Consider the following 22,141-nt stretch of genomic DNA (forward strand, 5'->3'; position numbering starts at 1 on the left):
AAACGTCGTACACCGCACTCGAACACCTGCCAAGTTGGTCTCCGTAAGATTCGACACGTTGCACTCCACATGCGTGTTCTCGCTGTCAGGTTTCTCCTGCTTCGTCATTTTTTCTGTGCATGCTTGACTTGAATGCAAGGGGACACTCAGGGAGCATGGGACCCTCACACCGGCACCACATCGATAGCCATCATTGTACATGTGGGTGAGTAATTACAGCATAACTCCCAGCCTTTACTGGCGAACAGCGCTCGCTTCCCGGAGGTACGTGGTGATCGGCAGTGGGCAGCGAAAATGCAATTGTGCAACAGTGCTGCTTTGGTCGTCTGTGACGCATTCTCGCCCCAAGCGTGTGCTGTGTGCTGTGGTCCTCGTGGATCTGGGCCTGAAGATGGCAGTTTCAATTCTACAAATATGTACCGACCAGTGCGACAGCTTGTGCAACCTACATTTGTTTGCGCGTCATAGAGAGCAGTCGGACGACGGCTGGCGTGTACCGGGTGTCGGTATATGCCAGTCCCATCTCAAATTGTCTGCTTACATTGGCATAAAAATATCGGTTCTTCGGGTCCCGTCTTAGCCCAAAGGACGGGCCCTCGAACAAACCATGTCGCCCCTAGAGAGAATCTACGGCCCTCGACTGTGGTTTCTATTCAAGCCTGGCAGCGTAAGTATGTTTGATGTGCGCCCAGAAAATGGACTCTGTTGCATCGCGAATGACAGCAGCAGCAGGGCCTGCAACCTTGAACCCGAACTCGTAGAGGACATCAGCAGTCCTTGCAACAGGATGCTGGCATATCCAATGGCCTGGTACCTAGTGCTCTTATCAACCACGGCACTAAGGATGGACTGATCGTATTTTCTATCGTGTGCATGTGGTGCTTCATCTCATACACGATGCGCGTATCCTGTTAATTGCGTCAGATACTACTGTTCAACCTTGCTCCACTAGGTCGAGGCGTCTTAGAGATTAAAATGGCACAATCTGTGTCGCAGCTGAGTTGAGCTATAGCACCTCGATACCTTGTTTGACACTTGTCCTATGCAAGCCACTGATACAAAGGCTGATGTTCAAGAGAAGGGTCAGACTGGTCAGGAGCGTTGGGTGTTGTTTAAACAACACGCAACGCATTGCAGTTATACGGCACTGCTGCGACTGGGATTATAATGTAAACCGCAGTGATCATTCCGAAGGATATGTGTATCGGAGGGGAAATATATGCTAGGAATGAAGGTCAGCCACTGGCGACTCGCCATCCACCGACACCTGCTGGCGAGTACTAGGCACCAGAAACCATAAACAATTAGACTCTGCCTCATCCGTGCACACCGAAGATCCCAAGGTCAGTCCGTTTGCTCAATGTACCGACATGCCGTATGAGAGACCAGCATTCACAGGTTGATAAATGTACGGGCTGAGTTTCACAGGCCTAGCTTCTGACGTACACCAAGGAGAACACGACCTCGTATGCTCGATGCATTTCCCCACAAGCAGTCGTTATATGTCAGGGAGGTGACACGACCTGTGTTCCTGAAACAGGCGGGGTAGTTTTTCATGCTTTGCTGTTCTCGGAGACGCGCAGAACGGATACTTGACCTGAGCTTGGCTCCTTTCACGCCCAAAGTTTTGACAAGGCTGTCGGAAGTCAACGCACTAACCGTGAACCGGGATTCACGAGATCCATCCGCTATCTCAAACTCACACGCCATCTCCTGTGACTGAAATTATCCATAATAGGTGACAAGGATGGAATCATGGATACAGTCACCCGATCTTTATAGATCTAGAGTCTTGTCATCCTCTGGCGTAATTTGATACTCATACAGTACGAGTGAGCACCACCTGCTTGCCAATGCGACCTCGCGATTCTTGATGGCCGACGAGAACAGGTTAGGGCACTTGGGTCACCCCAACCGTCGTCCTAGTATCAAGTGCGTGGCATCCTGCAGCGTGACTCCTGTCACTGTAAATCTCGTGGTAGGCTGCATTCCTGTACATGGCGAGGATATCAGACCGCTGGCGAGATGTAACATCGCAGTTCTGCACAAGTACAGCAATGTAACCTCGTACTAATCTTTCTTAACTAGATTGCACTACTCGCACCCAGACGTCGTACATGATGCGATTGATTGTTGAGGACTAAGATCTGAATTCTTCTAGCCTCGAACCAGAAAATAACATACATACGGTGATTGCGTACTTCAGTGTCCCGGGATGCTCCAAATAACGCAGCCGGCCTTTCATGTGTTCTTCTATGAGCAGCAATGTAATTGGACTGCCTTTCACAGGCATGGAGTAGAAAAATGCACGGATAGATGTATGATGGGCTATTGCATAATGGGGCATGTAGGGTTAGCCATAGCAAGGCATATTTCCCGTGTCCACTGGCCATAGGGCCACATAAATTCTGATAACCACTCTACACCCAGCATTGTCTGAGTGATATGTGGATGCTCGGAATTAGCCTACGAGTTACGTCTGGTATGGTAGGAATATGAACCAAGTATAGCCAACGCACCGACTGAGACAACTAGTCAAAAGAGACATCCTGGGAGGCGGGCTGCACGCTTCCATAATCCGACAAGCTCTTTGGCCATCGGAGACAGAGTGTTTTCATTTGTCGCAGAACATTGATCGCTTTATAGTTCACCTTGTGGAGCTTGTAGAAGGCGTCCAAAGCCATTGCGAAGTCAGCTGGTCCGGCACCCTTCGATAACGCCGGGCCGGCGTTATAAATGACGAATTGGGGAGGTACACGGGATTCCACATAGCCTACGACCTTGATATCCCTCGGAAACGCAGCGCTCTCCTCTGTATCTGGAAGGTCGCGATGGGAAACGACACAATATCTGTAAATGGGGCCATTGCAAACTTGAGATGGTTCGTCCAGTGACTAGATAACACCGTGAGCAAGATACTATGTCTGGGCCGTCTATCTGCACTCACCAAGTTTGCTTCTATGGGAACAATGGATCGTGCGACATAATCTTCGACAATATGAGGTTCGGGCACAAAAATGAGATGACCCTTGTCCCACAAGCAGTGGATGTCGGCTCTCACTATGTGGGGTTTGGATCAGGGCCATATCGACCAACCGGGACATATACACTCACATAATAAGATGTTGAAAGGGGAGTCGACATCGAATTCATCAATCCCCCACCACGCCGCCACTTTCGCACACTACATGCATGAGGGCATCCAAGCCATGGTTACATGGGCATCATTTAAAAAATATTGGCGACTTACCGTATCGATATCAGTTCTTCGCGGGACAACGTGACACCCCTGTATTGACTTGTCCTCCTGAAGGCTCAGAAGGCACCGTGACCCAGTGGGCGCCAGACGGGCAGCATACGATTTCAGATTGCTACTGCATGGTTCACCTTCGAGCTTGTGGGCTCTCGATTTGGAGTGTTTGTCTATTTCCAAACCTCCTGGACCCACAAGAGCTGTTGCGCCATACGGAGACGTTGAAGTCAGTCCATGCCACATGACAAGGCAAGGCATAACGACGTACCTTTCGGGCGTTGTGGCGTCATCATTTCACCTGTATGTACCGTTATGGGAAGACTGCGAGCGCGATGAGTGAGCCCGTATGCCATGGATGATGTAAGTTCACTGACCTAGATTCATCCTTTGTCACCTCTTCCTTTTCGTTCTTCATACTTAACTGTGCCTTCGTGGGTGGCTCCACAGTCCACAAGTCAGACAAGGTCAGAGTATCCTCCACAACGCCGGATGCATCGACTTCGAGGTTAATTCTCTTGAAGAACGCCGTCAGCGCCTCCACCCACAGCTCTTTGTCCTCCTTGAACTTCATGGCCGCGTTCAATATCATGAAGCGCGGCTTCGCATGGGATTGGATCACATTAACCTTGTCGAATCCGTAGCTGAACCCGGGACGGATCGGAGAGTTACCTGAAGGACTTGCGCCAGCCACAAGGTCTGGGTGAGGGATCACACAGTAATTGTGGATCTGATCCTCGAGAAACTATGGGAATTGTGGCGACGACTCGTATCAGTCGTTGATTATCAGGCTGCAGCAACTCACCTCCAGAACCTTGTGCCTGCCACCATCCTTCCACGTGTCCAGATATTCCTTAGTCACGTCAGGCATTGGCATGATCAGAATGTCTCCACGATCCCACAAGGCATGGAGATCGGCACGAACTGTATGCAAGTAAGCACACGCGTATCGGCATGCCTCCTGGAAAGAAGACGCACGGAAGACCTGATTATGGCTGGAATCTACATTGAGCTCTTTGATGTCCCACCACCACTCTAGAGCCGTGAGCTATGTATGTGTGTATGTACATCGTCAGAGACGCCGCCTGCGTGCAAGAGCCACTTGAGCTTACCACATCCGGCTTTGTGGCCCGTGGCAACACATGGCATTGCTGAACGGATTTGTCCTTCATGCCTGATATTATGCAGGCACCCGCATTCTGAGACGCATCGACCGCTCGCTGTCGAGCATCCTTGGTAATGGCCGTCTTGCGTCTCACTCTCCGTGATGGACTCCTCTGATTCTCCGGCGCGTGTGTTGGAGTCTTCTGATTCTCCGGCGTGCCTTCCCGGGACGGCGTATATTCGTCTTCTTCGTCTAATGCTCCCCTTTTCCGTTTCCCATCCGCCGTCTTGTTCTCGCAATAATCAACTGTGGCCGGGCCACCGTCAGGGCAAACCCGTCAACGGTAACGACGAGGACCCATACCTTTCGGCAAATGTTTCAGTCTATTAGATCGTCTCGGGTTGAAGCCGTCAACCATGGCGAGGACATTTGGAGGTGCAGTTGAGGCTGGAGGTGAAGAAACAAACGGAGAGAGTGAGTGGCCCGAGCGGCTTTGGCTGAGTTCATATTATACTGTGAAGCGCGTGACCACAGGCCACAGAGGCCATTGTATTCCAATTTGGTTCTTGTGGCCATCGTCGACGCGGGTCAGTGACTGGCGACCTCGCGCATATTACCTAATATGCATGGTCTGTGCGAGGTGAGTCCTTGTAATTGTGATATCAGATGCACCGTCTGAGGCGCGGGAACCGTGCCCCGCTGATCGGAGAGACACACTGTTAAGGGCGCATAAGGAAGCACGCTTGTCATTTTCTAAATCGGCATCCTACAGTCAGTCTGCGTAAGACACGATGAAAAGACACGAACCTCACATAAGTCGTGTTGAACGACGTAGTTGGCGCGAAGCATACCCTGGTAAAATGTCTGAGTTCGTCTTTCCCAAACTCCACGTCACTATGGAAGTGTAGACCAGGTCATAGTAAATGGAGCTACTCAGAGCAGATATTATATGGCATTGGGGACAAAGCTACAATCATTGGCTCATTGATGCATTCGAAAGGAAGCTGGAGTTGACACGGCACACCCCCTGCGCCTGCCAGACGATACAGGCATCTCTAACACCTGCTCAAGTATGTAAAAGGCATGAACCTACATAATGTCAAACTTGCAAACCTCATTGAACAGATCCAGACGGATTCTGATGACGAGCATGCGAGCTCAGATACGAATGTCCTCACACTGTCAACGACTCTTTCCGTATGGACGCACTCCCCGCGGGAATTTCTGCCCAAGGTATCGAGGGGGCCTCCTTATCGGAAGATAAAAAGATTGATTTTTTTCCTTGAGGAGCATGGAGCTACATCTAGGCAGGAGGCGCATGTGAGCATCTTTGAAGTACAGATCAGGTTGCAAAGTCAAAACGAACTGACCTTGACCTAGACTCAGACTGCGCGATTTCATACATGCGACTTCAAGCAACATGAACGCAATCGTAGTGCTGGAGTTTGTGTATCACAAGGTTCAGAAGGACCTATACGACTGCATACAAATGGTGTGTGCACCCGAGTAAGCCCAGATGCACCGTACACCAGTCAGGACGTAATTGGTGTCGGGGATCTCCGAGAATATGGCTGACTAAGCACCCGCACAAGGCACTGGTGGCGCGCGCTGTTCGCACTACACCATGGTCACTACATCGCTGAACTCGCGATACGGTCGACGCAAAAATGAATGGCTTTTACATCCTTATCCCTGACATGCTCCATACGCTTGCTGCTGAGCACCCCCCACGCGATATAAGTACTCCCGCGCTTTCGGACGACACTGGCAGCTCCTCTTCACGCGAAAGCTCTCCACCCGCTACACCCATTTCTGGAGTCAGTCGTGCACTATCTATCTCTTTTGATGACGTCTTTAAGCATACATCTGGCGGCGGCACGGATATCAGAATTGCTGAAGCAGAGGCGGACTCCTCGCCACCAGAAGACATCACCCGTCCGCTTAAACGGAGACCGTTGGCAGACACAAGGACTGATGAAGTCCGCGCAGAGAGACTGCTGCCGCCTGATATTTGGAGCGATGCAACCACGGCCGATGACGGTGCGTTCTTTGGTCTTGGGCACATACCCATCAGCGACTGCGCGAGTGTCGAGGACGCCAAGTCCGATGCAGTGGACCCGTCACTAGAATGCGTCTCCCGTCCATTGAAGCGGAAGCGAAGCGCGGACACAAGCACCTATGGCGTTCGCGCAAAGAGGGGGCGGACGTCTGGCACTTTGAACGACGCAACCAAGGTCGAGGCCATCGCCTCATTCGATCTTCTGCATATACCCATCAACGACTACACGAAGATCAGGGGCGTCGAACCAGACACGGCTCCCGCGGTTGCCCTCTATATTCACCTACACGCGCCTTGCGAAGCTATCGCTCGCCCGCCGAAGCGAAAACGGTGTGCAGACACGACGACCGATGAGGTCCGTGTTAAGAGAAGGAGGTTGTCTGACAGTCCGAGCGACGCGTCAAAGCTCAAATATGGGGGTCCTCATGGACCTCACCCTAGATGCATGATAACTGGGTGCGTGTCCGCCGAGGTGGAGGCGTGCTATATCCTGCCTCCCGACACGCCTCAACCGTTGGTGAGTAGGGTGATGACTACTTTGACCTCGCAGCTGACAAGGCAGCTTTGTAGAGCGACTACACGACGCTCCGCGTGCCTACTGACTTTGATGCCGTCTGTTGTAGCACGCCTGCAAACATCATATTCCGTGCGTAGTTGCTCATTTCCAGCCCGTTTTCCCTTCGCTTACAACCCTCTTGCAGTTCGACACGACCTCCGTATACTATGGGAAACGAATCGCCTGTTGATGATACCCCATCCCGACCATATAGACCACCCCGATACCCGCCCTGTATGTATGGTACACCCTTTCAGATGGGCGCCGTCCTCACAGTCGAGTAGGTCTACACATACCACGTCATCGCAGAGAATGAGCGCCCTCTAGACTCGGGAACCCCCCAGGATTATACCATTATACCTCTAGCTACCACCGCTGCTTGCTCGTATCGCTCACTAGGGTGGCACGAGCTGAGTGCGAATCTGCATCTGATGACAATTCGAGTGGGTCGTGAATTCATCAAGCGACCGCTCCACTACGAACATTCGTTACCTATAGACGCTCTTGTGCATATACCCATCATCACGCTTGTCCACCCAGATGCAGTCGAGCCGGTTTCCCCCTACATTGAACAAGAGTCGTCAGTCGAAGGCATCTCCCGCCTGCAGAAGCGCAAACGGAGCCCGGACACAGATACTGATGAAGTCTTCGCCAAGAGAATGCGCACGTCCGTCATTGAATGCAACGCGTCCAATGTCGAGGATGGCGTTCCTTTCGGACCTCACCCGAGGTGCATGATCACTGGCTGCGTGTCTGCTGATGTAGAGGCGTGTTATATATTGCCTCCTAACATGCCTCAGCTATTGGTGAGTAGGCATGACTGCTACTTCGGCTTTTGTGGCTGACAAGATGAATCGGAAGATTGACTACATTACATTCAACATGCGCACTAACTACAACGCCCTGCGTTGTCACATACCTGCGAATATTATATTCCGTATGTATCATTCAACGTTCTACCTGTCCTCTGTAACCTGATGTACCGCATACAGTTCGACGCGACTTCCGGGAACTTTGGGAAACGAACCGCTTATTGATAATACCCCATTCTGACCATTTAAAGAAGTCTGTGTATGGCACCGTACGTATCATACACCCTCTTGGTCAGTTGTCGTGTTCACATTGCAGTAGGTCTACAAATGTTACGTCGTCGCAGAGGACGAGCACCCTCCGGACTCATGCGCGACCATGGGTCATCCCGTCACACCTTCTCTCATGACGGCCCCTTGCTCATATCGGTCGCTCGGGTGTCACGAGCTGAATATCAATCTCCGTCTGATGATATTTAGAGCAGGCCAGAAATTGAGCAAGCGACCACTGCACTACCAACATGTCTTGCGGGCGCTCCTGCCCCACCAGGAGGTCGATCATGCATACAGCATAGTCGATCGGTATGAGTTGTGGACAATCCCTGTGCCTCACGAGATGGTACCCAACAGGCGGCTATGGGAAACAGGCGAGATCTCAGCCTGTCCTGATGATTACTACGACTGGCCCGAGAAGCAATATTGTTCTCCCCTGTTGGATGATGACACTGTCCGCTTTCCTCGTCCATTTCGGCCAATCGTCTCAGGGATAAAGAGGAAACATTTTGGCGACACCAACGTGGGCACAGAGGCTTACACCGCCGAGAAATATGCGCAACAAGAAGTCAGCATTCGTCAGTGGTGTCTGGATTGCGATCAAGCTCGAGACGAGTGGACGATGGGACCGCCTGCGGAACCTGAGGATGCAGCGATACTCGCTTATCGACAGGAGGAAGCCGGTGATGTGCTGCCTATTGTGCAAAAGCTTTGCTCGGTGGAAAGCTATTTCTCAAGGTACATTCTGACCCGCATTTGCAGGCGAATTTTTGGCTGACGTTCTCCTATACAAACTGAAATGTCATACAGACACGGACCCAGGTTTTGATACGTACACCCGTACCTATTGCTATCACGGTTTGCACATGCCCGTCAGGTCCTCAGCATCCAGAATGGCCGTCTGTTGGAGAACGACCCTTGTTGGAGAACCTCGTCGACTCGCCGTCATGACTGGAGATTCTATGACCACAAGCGCGAACAGAGTGATCCTGGTATCCCCGATCCTCGCTGATAAGTCAGATGTGCTTTTGGACCGTGCGCAGCAATCATCGGCGATTTTCGGGAAGTACAATTGAATTGAGGACCTTTGCGCTGCCTCGGTCCCTTCATATCCAGTCTAGTTTCCTATGATCTCTGTAGCTCTGGGGCCATGGGCTACGGCGATGGTATGCAAATGCGTGGCGTATGCGAGATGGCACGTGGCGTCTGCCATGCGTCGATACATATCATTTTTAATGAAACGTATGGTGTATTCAATGCGTGTCCCGTCTTACTCCATTTACTGATGCTTAGCATACATTTTCTTGGGCTTCAAGTAACTATCCCCCACAACATAGCTGAACGCGGTGTAATCGTCAGGCATCAAGATCTGCCTTATTTTGCTCCTGAAATCCAGATATTACTGGCATGCTCGAGAAGAATGGGTCATGCTGCATCACAACTGCTGGCAGTAGCTTTATATACAGAGCAAATGCATGAGACAATATACCCGTATGTGTGTGCGGCAGCGATTGGATGTTGGTGACTGACCGAAAGGCATTCTAGGCCCTACGTGGACCAGCCCTTCGGCATCGGCTTGTTCTGGCGGCCACTGTGGCTCAGCCTTCTATGCGTAGGTCCCGCTCATCAACGAGGTGGTTCGAAAGCTCTGAGAGACAAGACAGACGATCTTTATGAAAGAATGCTGGCGCAGTACATGACGTCGTGTATGATGCACCCGTCAATCTTGCTACGGACTGATGGTACGTTCTTTCATGTGCATCTGGTACTTCATCTCACATGAGGCTCGGGCTTTGTTGCTGCAATACCCAAACCACATATCGTACAGTCAGAACAACCCGTCAGGAGCTCCTCGCCATGCGCATCACTCGTCTCATCCTGTTGATCGCCTCAGATGCCTTTTCGTGTCGTCGCTGGTAGTCGCATCTGCAATTCAGTCGTAGGCGGCGGTAGAGAAAAGGTAAGGGTACCTGATGTCCTTCAGTCTGACCGCGAGCGATTCTTAGTCCGGGCGTAGAGCGCCTTGAGTCGAGTCATTCGGCTGATCTGCTCGGGGTGCCTCGTGGCAATCCACGGGTGAGACTAAGGCGCATCTACTGGTACCATACACGCATTTCCTGATTCAGTCCCACTGCTAGATCGGGTTTTCTACGAGAATGGGAACAGCACAACCCTGCGCGGCATCTCAACTCGACTGTGATGTTGTACTTATTTACCCCCTCTTGGACGACCGCAACTGAGTGCGCAGCTTCTATTCGCTCTTGTATTTTGTCGTCGTCACTGGCGTGAGAACTATTATATAAGGACAATGCTGTAAGTGAATTCCCCGACCATGGCCTACAAACCGCTAATCCTGTCTCCAAGACCGTCACCTTAATCATTCTGGCGTCGTCTCAGTTGTGGTCATAAGTACAGATCCTCCTTGTAACCTCGAGGTTCGATTGATGTCCTAGTCTAGCCACGAACGGCGCGGCCGTGTACACAAAATCTCTGGCATCGTCGCACAGAGACATGCGACCGTTGCAACGTCGAGGAAACCCACCCGTCCCTGATCGCTTTATACCCCACCCCTTTCTTGCTGGGCAAGCTGAAGGATTGTACCACCTCGCACTCCAAATAGTCCACGCACTGTGCGCCCGAATGATTCACGAGCAATTCACGCAAAACGGCGGCGCAGTCCCTGGCCTAAGATTGCTGTCTCAACCCTACCAATGAGGATCAGCGCGACTCGCCCCTAGGACCGATAGTACAATCGCCCAGTATGTGGTCCGGCTTGCTTGAGCTCACGCTCCTTAGCCTTCGGGAGAATCCTCCAAACAGTTTGGCTTGGAGCTGTACATATACATGAGATGCGGCCACTTGATTTGCCCTTAACAATAGTATGACACGCTCGTTGGACGAATCCTGACGTCTCATGCCATGCTCAGACACTCGATTTTCCTAGTCGCCATCCTTTGTCCTCGCGCCGCACATCGAGCCATCGTGCGGCGATGTCGGCGCTCTCGTTCTCATTGATCCCTCGAACCCGACAGCACATGTTCCTATGTGAATGCGTAAGGTGCCATACGCGCTGTACTCAGTCGCCCCCTTGTGATTCCACACGAACGGAATTTCGGCATACAAATATGGATCCTTGAGCAAAGCGGCTATAGCGTCAGATCATGAATGACTAGCCTATCTCTTCTCCGCAATTAAAGGTGGGTCACGAAATGTTAGATTCGTGAATGTTGTGATACAATTTGGTTGTCTCATCTGTAGTTCATCAAGTCTGCACCTGACAGCATGTTGAGATTTGTCAAAATTGACTGTACCTGTACCTAGCCCATCATCTGCGGGAAAACCTGTGCCAAGGGATAGTTTAGTGCGAATATGACAGTGAAAAACATAAAAAACACAGACCACGGTGGCACAGGCTCAATGGAGATTACCATGGATGTTCTCTGGACCTAAGACTTGCAACATGCAGCGGCAGGACAAGGAATGGATGGTCAGGATGAGGAGGCTTATGGTGTGGATAAGCATGGGTGTCAGTCATGGCAAGTACATGAGTGTGAAGTTGGTGGATGAAGGGGTCAGATGTATGTGACACAACCTGTGGTGGCTGCTGGGACAGCCAGAGTAGTCACACATACTGTGGTGTTTCTGGTGATGCACAGCTTAGCTGGAGAATGTAACTGGGAGTCATCGCTGGAAGCTAAGTACACATTGTTCCTGTCACAGTTTCCCTAATTTAACCTAATATTTTCCACTATTTCTGCAGATGTATTGAATGGTCTAGGGACTTATCCATACTTATCCATCCACACATGGGTACATCTGCATATCTAAGTGACATACTGAGTGTTTGCACTGATCACAGACTGTAATCTGCTTTGTATTTGTCCGCAACTGGTCTGAACACACTGTAGTATACCTTGTGCATAATTGTGTAAAGTCATATAACAGTGTAAGCTTTGTTGGCCACTTTATTACTGATACAATACCTGGCAACACTAGTATTGTCACGACTTGAGGTCAAGCAACAGGGAACAAACAAAGGCTGGGGGCATTCGACTGAATCTCACCAAAGCGATGGTGAGCGAGGCTCAAACCTAAGGCTAGAAACAAGTGAATGAATTAAGTTAGCAAAGGTAAGTAAAAGGAATACAGGGGCTTACTGACCTAGGAACAAGAGGTCAAAACTGAGGTTCCTAGGGTAGCAGAGGCCAGCTTATATGCATGGGGGATTTAGGGCAGGCTGTGCACGTTGATCTGTGCACAGTTGGTCTGTGCGCAGTATTGCTGACGTGGCCCTGGGGGCCAGTGAGTCAGTGCAGCTGTGTAAGTGGCACCCGGGCTGTGCTGTGCACTGCCACCCCATCTAATCTAATTGTACAGTAGATAATGACTTGTCTGTTCAAGCGTGTAGTACAGAGGTTGTGGGTTTGAACCTGTAAAAAGGAAAAAAAATTTAAAAAATGGCTAGACACCGTACCAAGTCATGACAATGAGGACCGGTCGCAAGTATGCTTCAACAACAATTGTATTTACTTCCATAAGGTAGCAAGGTTCAACTATACAACTTATGACATGTGACAGGCACAAGACTCTATCAACCCAAGAATAGCATCCAATATCATGCTACTGGCACATGAGGAGGATGACAATCATGCTGCTGCCGGCAAGCACACCTACTGGTATGCTTGTGTCATTGGTATCTTTCACGACAATACCCTTTACATGGGCAAGACACACCTCCTACACTTCCTTTGGGTTTAGTGGTTTGGCTGCAATTTGGAGGCTCTGTGGGTTTTGTTGATGGCGATGACCCAAACACATTTGGGTTTGTTGATCCGGAACAAGTCATATGGGCAGCACACTTGATTCTAGCCTTCGCTCATGGAAAAACAGTGGACATACTTGATCCATTAATTGCCCGTCAGCCTCATGAAAAGGATTGCAACTATCTCTATTACTACGTGAACATATGAGTAACATGTCTTACCTCATTTACATATGCAAATGAGCTCTACTGGTATTCTCAGGTTTGTTGATCGAAAGATGTTCATGTGCTCCCTAAGGGGCAGTGTGGGACATAATGGCCAAGTACTCCAGTCTGGTGATGCAACCAGACTGGATCCCTGGATCAACAACAACAACAACAATGGGAATGAGGACGAGAATGGTGATGACAATAACAACAACAATGAAGAGATTGATGACAATGATGACAACTTTGGCTATCATTGCATTAATCCAGGCTTTGACGGTAGTGTTAGAGAGGCTGAGGATGATGAAGACGCACCTGAAGTTAAAGACGGTGCACTTGGGACCAAGGATGGTGAAGGAAAAGAGTGAGAAGAGGTCGATATCTATGACACTGAGGGGTATGCACCCCTGTAATGTTGTTATAAGATGCTTCCATCATTTGGTATGTGCTCCTGTGTACTTATTTACATATTCATTGCCATTCTCACATGTTGCATGTCCTTTTCTGCCTTGACTCCTGGTACTAGGTATAGGCTGATCAATGTTGACAAAGACAAGCACAGATCAGGTGTCTGTTTGCCTGTGTTGACAACTCTTTCAAAATAACACACTATGGGTTTAGCTACCTCACGCGGTATGTACCTTTGCGTAAACAGTTGGCTAAGGTTTGCCAACATTTATCTATGGTACTCAGATCCAAGCACTGTTAACTACATATATACTTGGTTTGAGCGGGCCATTGCTTTGCATGGCAGGACAATTCCTATATTAGCTTTATAAATACTAGTTAAGTGACCTGTGATGTTGCCACAATAAGTCACTTTGTACCTAATATATTTTTAGTTATGACTGGTGTATTTATTCCAGAAGGTGCTTTGCACCTTATTTGATATGTCAAGTAATATGGACTATAGGAGTGCTTTACATCTCATACACAACATGACATACATGTTATGAGTGCAAATAGTGCTTTGCATCTGGTTTACACCCTGTTTGTATATATGCAGGCACTTTGTGTTTGCTATTGTATTTGTGCATTGTATGTAAATGTTTGAATTGGAGATTATAAGGATATTTTCTTGTTCAAATATGTTTTCATTGAATTCCCATCACATTTAAAGTATATACTTCCATGAATTTCCCGTTATATAAGGGAGATCTCTGCAGACTTCCCCTCTGTAGCATGAAGTTACAGAATGCATTAGACATCAAACTTTTCAAAATAACAGTTTTTTAAATAAAATGCACATGCATTCTTATACCATTATATAAGAAAGGCCCTTATAGTCTTCTTTCCTACTGTGTAAAGCCTAAAAGGGCATGTTACAACAACCAAGTGTCACATGTCTGGTGCTTGGGTGTGTTGAGTAGCAAACATAAGTATATTTGTAAGTGTTGTAACTGCACACACTGATGAGTTACATACCTGGTTTACAGGCACATTGAGTAGCAAACATAAACCCTACATGAAGAGAAAATTTAGTGGTCTACCTCCTAACAGGAACAACTGATGGGGCTCCTTCTTGCTTTAGACTACCATCTTCGGCAAAATTACCACAGTTTGCACCCATAGGAGTGGGAAAAGCAGATGTGCGATTCACATACACACTAGTCCTACATTATACATTATACCAGAAACAACAGTAATATGACCTATGGCTTTGACTGGCAGAAAGCCAGCACTGGAAGGCTTGCAAACACAATGAGCAATGTGAAACAGCACACTGATGTCAGGCAATAGTAATGCCGCATACAGCACGGCAATAAAGAAGATAAACAACACTGACCGGGCTGTAGAATTACTCGAGTCCAAGGAGCTGATTCTGAGAGGGCAATCACTGAGTTTGCTAACAATACATGACAGCCTGTTGCATCTTGCACACACAGCTGCCCCTGCTGCAGTCACCTTGGAATGTCTTGTTGCTTTCTCAAGGGTCATTGACACTGTCTACATGGACCACATCGCTTCCGAGGTGGTGAACAAGGTCTGCCACAAGACCATGTTAGCATACAATGTTCTTGATGAAGATTCCAACAAGCTCGAGCAACTACAAACTGAGCTAGATGGCTACATCAACTGGGCAAAGGAACAGGTGCATGAACTCGAACAGTATCAAAAGAATGTTCGAGGAGAGATAGAAAAAGGGATGGCAGAGCTAGTGGAAGCCTTGAGAATAGCTCTGACAGAAATACAAAGAGCACTCAGCCCACAGGGAGTGTCATGAGTTGACATGGTGTCTAGCCGTTTTTTAATTTTTTCTTTTTCATGGCCTTGAACCCGCGACCTCTGTACCATACGCTCGAACGAACAAGTCGTTATCTACTGTACAATTGGATTAGATGGGGCGGTAGTGCACGGCACAAGCCCAGGCACCGCTTACACAGCTGCGCTGACTCACCAGCCCCTGGGGCTGCGTCAGCAACACTGCGTGTCGCGACTTAGGGTCAAGCAACAGGGGAAAACCTAACAAAGGCGCTGGGGGTGTTTGACTGGGTCTTACCGAAGCGATGGTGAGCAATGCTCAAACCTAAGGCTAGGGACAAGATAATATATTAGTTAAGTAAGAAGGGAATACAAAGGGATGCTTACTGACCTAGGGACAAGAGGTCGAAACCGAGGTCCCTAGGGCAGCAGAGGCCGGCTTATATACAGGGGAAGTTTAGGGGAGGCTGTGCGCACTGGTCCGTGCACAGCTGGTCCGTGCGCAGCATGCTGACGCAGCCCCAGGGGCCGGTGAGTCAGAGTGGCTGTGTCAGTGGAGCCCGAGCTGTGCCGTGCACTGCTGCACCATCTAATCTAATCGTACAGTAGATAATGACTTGTCTGTTCAAGCGTATAGTACAGAGGTCGCGGGTTCAAGCCTGCGGAAAGGAAAAAATTAAAAAACAGCTAGATGCTGTGTCAACTCGTGACATTACCCCCCCCTCAATGGTGCATGACCTCATGCGAGGTGCCCTTGCCCATTTCCCACCCGGGGCAGCAGCGTGCTTCAGTCAGTGGTGAAGGCATTGGCTGAAAGTTGAGACCACCAAAGGTAGTAGCATTGAGGTGGCAAGGGGTGTTTGGATTCTTCCAGTGGAAGTTGGCTATGAGGGCTGGTGCATCTGCACCATCGCGTGCCAGTTCCCATGACGTGTGCGAGTCGTCATAACCCTTCTACTTGACAAGGTACTGGAGTTGATGCCGGAAGATCCTTGAATCTTTTATCCACTCAACCTTGTACTCCTTGTTGCCCTCAACCTTAATGGCAGGCAGCTCCTCCGGCTCCTGGCCCGGGATCTCGCTACGCATGTACTTGCTAAGCAAGGAGACATGGAACACCGGGTGCACAGGCACCGACTTCAGCAGGACCAACTCGTAATCTAAGTCTCTGAGCTTTCGCCACACAGTGTACAGTCTGAGGTGTTTGGGACTGAGTTTCTTGCTCGGCTGTTTCAGCTTAAGGTTTTGGGCATTGAGCCAGACCTTATCCCCTGGTGTGAAGACCGGTGCCTCCTGCACGTGCTTATTGTAGTACACCTTCATGCGCTCGGCGGATAACTCAAGCACAGAGTGCATATCATCCCAAATCTCCTTCAGGATCTTGAGCCGATCAGCGGCTGTGGGCATTGCAGACATCGGATTGATCCACACTTGGATCTCAGGATGGTACCCTTGATGCAGGAAGAAGGGGGAGTGCCCGGTTGCGGAGTGAACTCGGTTGTTCAGCGCAAACTCCGCAAGCGGCAACTGCCTTGCCCAGTCATCCTGTCTGTGGCTTGTGAAAGCATGCAGGTACTGCTCGATTTCCTGATTCCAGCGCTCGGTCTGACCATCTGTCTGGGGATGGAACACCATAGATAGCACCAGCTCAATCCCTAGTCCCTTGTACACCGCATGGAGGTACTTTGATGCGAACTAGGGGCCTCAGTCTGATATGACCTTGGCCGGGGCCCCATGATGTTTGAACACGTCGCAGATGTACAGGTCTGCCGCACCTTCTGCCATCAGGGTCTCATGACAGGCTGAGAAGTGGACCTGCTTGGTAAAGCAATCAGCGGTGACTAGAATTGAGTCGAATCCATCAGACTTCGGTAAGCCAACAATCATATCAGTGGTGATGATCTGCCATGGGTGTTTGGGGATCTTGTTCGGCTTCAGCGGACCCTGGGGCTTGGTGGGGAATGTCTTGGTACAGTTGCATATGTCGCAGGTGCTGACGTACTCATTGAAAAACTTGGACATTCCTGGCCACCAGTAGTTCTGTGACATGAGCTCAAGGGTTTTGTCATGACCACCATGACTGGCGATCAGCGAGTCGTGGTGGATCTTGACAATATCCTGCCGGAGCTCCGCATTCTGTGGGACATATATGCATCCATGGAACAACAGAAGCCCCTGCTCAGCATTCCACTCCTCAAAACCCTTCTGCAGCCAAGGTGGCCCGAGGTTCTGCACCTTTTCAAGTGCCTCGGCCACTACCCGATTCTTTTCCGAACATTCCCGAATGCACTTTAGAAGTGACTGATCGGCTGTCACCGAGGCTTGCCCATGCTGGGTGGAGGCAATGCAGAAGCACTCCTGTTTGAGGACAATCTGATCAGTGTTGGCATCCTCATTGCCGACCTGATGGTCTGATCAGCGTGACAGGGCATCAGCCTTTCTATTTGATGTTCCGGCTTTATGCGTGATGCGGAAATTAAAGTGGGCAAGAAACAGTGACCATCGCGCCTGACGATGTGTGAGGTGCTGTGACGTGCACCAGCATTCGAGGTTCTTATGATCAGTCACAATCTCAAACTGATTAGGCAAGCCCTCGAGGTAGTGGCACCATTCGTCTAGCACTTCGATGATTGCAAGCATCTCCTTGTCAAAGATCTCGTAGTTACGCTGGGCAGGATCCATAGTGTGAGATCTGAAGGTGACTGGATGCCATTTGCTGTTGTCCTGCTTCTGCATCAGCACACCACCAGTGGCATACCACAAGGCATCAACCTCAATGCACGACTCGCAGTTGGGGTCATACAACACCAGAACAGGGGTTGTGCTGAAGAGCCGTTTGAGCTCATCAAAGGCATGCTACTCCTCATCTCCCCAGTGCCATGGGTCATTCCCTGTGAGCTGGTCGAGTGGTCGCAAGATCTTAGCAAAGTCCTTAATGAAGCGGCGGTAAAAGTTGGAGAACCCCCGGAACTTCTGAACATCTTTTTTGTTCCGGGGTACCGGCCATTCATTAATTCCTTTCAGCTTTGCAGGATCCATCGCTACCTCATAACCACCAAACACATAGCCGATGTAGTCGACTTTGTGAACATCCCATTCACACTTTTCCGGCTTCAGGAACAGATCATTATCCTAAAGGCATCGCAGAACCTCACATGTGACCCTTTCATGCTCCTCCTTATTGGTGGAGAAGACGAGGATGTCATCCAGGTACATGAGGACCTTGCCACCGATGATGAGATCATGGAAGATCTCATTCATCATTGCCTGGAAGGTCGCGGGGGAATTGGTGAGGCCAAAGAACATCACCAGGGGTTTGTACAATCCCCGGTTAGTTACAAAGGCAGCCTTCCACTCGTCACTGGCTTTGATCCAGATGTTATTGTACCCCCATCTGACATCAAACTTCATGAAGAGCGTGGCACCTCGAAGCTTATCCACCATCTCGGTGATCAGTGGTAGCAGGTAGCGATTCTTGACAGTGATCGCATTTAACTGGCAGTAATTCTGCATGGGTCGAAGCATCCCTTCCTTCTTTTTGATGAAGAAGAAGGGGGACAAAATGAGTGACTTTGACTCCCGTATGTAGCCTTTCACCAGCTGTTCCTTCAGGAACTTGTCCAGCTCTTCCTGCTCATTGTTCGACAAGGGGTACACCTTTGAGTGGAACATTGAGCAGCCAGGTACGAGTTTGATTGCATGATCATACAGCTTTCTTTTGGGTAGCCATTCTGATGCTTCCCTGGAGAAGACTTTCAGGAACTCGTGGTACTGTTTTGGTACAGACTCCTCAGCGGTCTTAACAACCCTTTTTTTGATCTCCTCCTCAGCAAACAGCTGGGAGTATGTATGCCTTGCTGTGACAAATTGCTGAGGAGCGCCTGGGAGTGTGATACCTTGCTCCCAGGCTTCGATCAGATTGGCCTCATCCCACTCAACTTCCTCCAGATCTTCTTCGGGTTCGAAGTCCGGGAGTACCTTACTCCAGCATGCGCCAATGACTGACCATTTGGACTTTGGCGAACACCTGTGCACTGTGGGCCTGACCCCCGTATCACGTGCAGCCGCCGCTTGCTCCATTCGGCCAGTCTTCCTGGCACTGCACATTCCAGGGCATCGTGATAGTTTGAACGAGCCTATTCCCCAATCAATGTCAGGGTTGTGCTCACATAGCCATTCCAACCCGACGATCACATCCTGTGGACCTATGTCCGTGACTGTAAACATCATCTTCTTGACGTGATCTCCTATCTGCATCTGTAGCACAGCTACTTCCGAGATGCTTCCATCCTTGTTGAGTGTTTCATTAATATTGTAAAGTGGAATTGGTTCCTTTAATTTCCGTGTTCGTACTCGGTTCTCTGTGATGAAACACTTGTTGATAAACTTCGTGCTCCGCTGTCCACCATTGTGACTATATCCTTGTGCCGTCTTTCTCCTTTGAGGTGCACTGGAATGTGAAAATGCTGGGACCTGTGGTCCAATTTGTACACATTTGCAGTTGCCAATACATTGTACAGATTGTTACTACGCGGTCCGATGCGTGCGGCACGAAGCGCGGACCAGATCAAAAAGACTCCTCTTTGAGCACTCGATAGTGCTTCAACTCCTCGCGCATCAACTTCACCTGTGCCATCAAGTCCGCCAGCTCGGTATTCACTGAAGTGGCACTTGTACTTGCCGAGGGTGAAGCGACGGGGGCGCTTGTCGCAGCCTGGGTGGAACCCGAGGCAACCGTAGCCCGCGCGTCGGCACTTTTTGTGTAAGGCTTGTCCTTACAATTGGGGCACTCGAAGTGTCGGTACCCCCTTTTCCCACAGCCAAAGCACTCACCGGGGAAGTCTCCTTTTCCGACGGCCACATTGATGCTGGCTGAAGCACCTTGCGATCGAGGTGCACCACCACGTGCTCTGCCGTGTCCACCTCCTCGAGCCGAGAAGAAGCTGTTTAGTTTGGGTCGATGGGCCCAGCTGATGTCGAGTATCTGCTCAACTTCCGTGGCACGCTTGTCAGTGTCTTCCCACGTGGTGAATGTCTTGAGCTCAATTTTGCGGTATACATGGGAGGGGATGCCGCTCAGGTTATTTGTCGCAGAGTTCCAAGTCTCCATACCCGGAATGGTCCACTGAACCCTTGAACAGTGCGGAGAATTCCGCGGTGGTGCGCTTCTCGTGCAGGGATTTGTCGGTGCAGAGCTTGGTGAGCTCCACTTGTGCCGCGGCGGTGTCATCGAGATTACCAAAGTGGGCTTTGAACACCGTGAGGAAGGCCGCTTCGTCGGCAAAGGGAGTTTTCGCTCCTTGGATCTTGATCTGGACAGCTGCGAGCTGGGCAAAGATCGGGGTGGCCCAGGTCCGAGCATCGTCATCGAGGAGGCTAAGGGCAACCTGAATCTTTAGCTTGATGGTGGAGAGGGTCGTGTTGACCGCCCAATAGATGAGCAACTGCGAGATGAAGCGGTTGCACTCGATCACCGTCTTCCCGTCATAGCAGAGCGGGAGGAGGTGCTTCAGGGTCTCCTTATCAGGAGGGGACGCTGGTGAGGACATTATCGGCGGCGGGGGGGACGGAGGATGGCCCGGGGGCGGAGGCGGTGGTTGTGACTGTCCGCTGGACGGACTTCAGAGGGAGCGAGTGCGCGAGCGGCCTCGTGGCGGCGACAGCAGTTCAGGCGCTGGAGGAAGCCCGGAGGCAGTGTCACGTACAACAGGGATTGGAGGCGCGGAGGGGAGCGCGTCCGGCAATGCGGTCTGGTTGGGAAGTGTAGGCTCGGGCTCCGAGACTCCTTCTTCACTCACACTCTCTTCAGACTCTGGCTCTGGCGCAGTGTCTGCAGGGAGATTGGGATCTCCTCCTGCTTGACTTGTACTGGCGACAGTTTGAGGGAGGCGGGAGCTGGGAGAGACAGCACATGAGTGTTGAGACGCGGATCGGGATGCGTGGGTACTGCGGGGGCCAAGCGGGTGTTGGGCCCTTCGGATGGCCTTGTATCGCTCATAATCTTGCTCAATCGATCGGGGCGTGCGATTAGGGCACGGTTGCTGTTCGCAGGTGAAGATGAGAGCAGAAGGATCGTCAGTGATGTAGACATCAAGGAGGTCCTTGGAGTCGAAGGCGTGAACAAGGCCTTGACAGGCAGCCACAATGGGAGGGAGGAAGGGGAGGTGCGCGTGCTATGAAAGGCCGTATAAGCTAGCTTACACCTACGGTGCCTGAGGTAACACTAGGGTTTGCAATTCACGTGGGGCCCAGTACTGCTTTTGGCTAGTATGCAGCAGGAACCTAAGCCATGTGTCCGTTAGGACAAATACCGTCCACTGAAGTGCAGGTATTGAAGAGTTTGTTCCTAAGTGGTGGCAATGTATAGTAGGCTATCTAAGTATAGTAAGGGTGCGCACCACCCAACCTATAGGAAAGGAAGTGAGTGAGGAAGTTCAGATGAATGCCGGCAGCGGTGAGGAGTTTCGACTTAATGTCGCGACTTGGGGTCAAGTGACAGGGGGAAAACCAAACAAAGGACACTGGGGGTGTTCAACTGATTCTCACCGAAGCGATGGTGAGCAGTGCTCAAACCTAAGGCTAGGGACAAGTAAGTTAGTATTGAAAGGTAAGTAAGTACAGGGGCTTACTGACCTAGGGACAAGAGGTCAAAACTGAGGTCCCTAGGGCAGCAGAGGCAGGTTTATATACAGGGGAAGTTTAGGGGAGGCTGTGTGCATTGGTCCGTGCGCAGCTGGTCCGTGCACAGCATGCTGACGCAGCCCCGGGGGCCGGTGAGTCACAGCGGCTGTGTCAGCGGAGCCTGAGCTGTGCCGCGCACTGCCGCCCCATCTAATCTAATCGTACAGTAGATAGTGATGCGTCCATATCAGGCATGTAGTACAGAGGTCGCGGGTTCGAGCCCGCGAAAGGGAAAAA

General features: G+C 50.4%; 6 protein-coding genes across 6 annotated transcripts; 4 read left to right on the forward strand and 2 right to left on the reverse strand.

Annotated features, from left to right (window-relative positions):
- Positions 1–2,531: 2,531 nt before the first annotated feature.
- On the reverse strand, positions 2,532–4,773 carry POSPLADRAFT_1055706 (hypothetical protein; the record flags this gene model as incomplete). The annotated part of the gene is made up of 10 exons (XM_024480676.1): positions 2,532–2,894; positions 2,948–3,060; positions 3,115–3,184; positions 3,251–3,453; positions 3,522–3,574; positions 3,628–3,995; positions 4,056–4,174; positions 4,229–4,298; positions 4,363–4,661; positions 4,719–4,773. The coding sequence occupies 10 exons, from the start codon at positions 4,771–4,773 to the stop codon at positions 2,532–2,534; spliced, it is 1,713 nt and encodes a 570-aa protein (XP_024340436.1).
- Positions 4,774–5,775: 1,002 nt separating this feature from the next.
- Positions 5,776–9,972, forward strand: POSPLADRAFT_1139929 (hypothetical protein; the record flags this gene model as incomplete). The annotated part of the gene is made up of 11 exons (XM_024485100.1): positions 5,776–5,847; positions 6,215–6,769; positions 6,856–6,931; positions 7,116–7,204; positions 7,255–7,776; positions 7,820–7,907; positions 7,963–8,051; positions 8,102–8,790; positions 8,930–9,118; positions 9,193–9,218; positions 9,881–9,972. The coding sequence occupies 11 exons, from the start codon at positions 5,776–5,778 to the stop codon at positions 9,970–9,972; spliced, it is 2,487 nt and encodes an 828-aa protein (XP_024340437.1).
- Positions 9,973–10,190: 218 nt separating this feature from the next.
- POSPLADRAFT_1039607 (hypothetical protein) lies at positions 10,191–10,755 on the forward strand (the record flags this gene model as incomplete). The annotated part of the gene is made up of 3 exons (XM_024477571.1): positions 10,191–10,365; positions 10,417–10,461; positions 10,511–10,755. A coding segment is annotated over exon 3 (192 nt), but the record flags the coding sequence as incomplete, so codon positions are not given.
- A 757-nt stretch (positions 10,756–11,512) lies between these two features.
- On the forward strand, positions 11,513–13,389 carry POSPLADRAFT_1138816 (hypothetical protein; the record flags this gene model as incomplete). Its single annotated transcript, XM_024484953.1, has 6 exons — positions 11,513–11,630; positions 11,813–11,862; positions 12,049–12,126; positions 12,247–12,354; positions 12,631–12,728; positions 13,077–13,389. 6 exons carry the CDS (start codon positions 11,513–11,515, stop codon positions 13,387–13,389), a joined length of 765 nt encoding a protein of 254 aa, XP_024340439.1.
- A 1,358-nt stretch (positions 13,390–14,747) lies between these two features.
- POSPLADRAFT_1139766 (hypothetical protein) lies at positions 14,748–15,245 on the forward strand (the record flags this gene model as incomplete). The annotated part of the gene is made up of 1 exon (XM_024485084.1): positions 14,748–15,245. The coding sequence occupies one exon, from the start codon at positions 14,748–14,750 to the stop codon at positions 15,243–15,245; it is 498 nt and encodes a 165-aa protein (XP_024340440.1).
- Positions 15,246–19,790: 4,545 nt separating this feature from the next.
- Positions 19,791–21,314, reverse strand: POSPLADRAFT_1055709 (hypothetical protein; the record flags this gene model as incomplete). The annotated part of the gene is made up of 3 exons (XM_024480677.1): positions 19,791–20,298; positions 20,336–20,833; positions 21,022–21,314. The coding sequence occupies 3 exons, from the start codon at positions 21,312–21,314 to the stop codon at positions 19,791–19,793; spliced, it is 1,299 nt and encodes a 432-aa protein (XP_024340441.1).
- Positions 21,315–22,141: the final 827 nt, after the last annotated feature.

Source organism: Postia placenta (genome assembly GCF_002117355.1).
Source record: "Postia placenta MAD-698-R-SB12 unplaced genomic scaffold POSPLAscaffold_5, whole genome shotgun sequence".
In the NCBI taxonomy this organism is placed as follows: domain Eukaryota; kingdom Fungi; phylum Basidiomycota; class Agaricomycetes; order Polyporales; family Adustoporiaceae; genus Rhodonia; species Rhodonia placenta.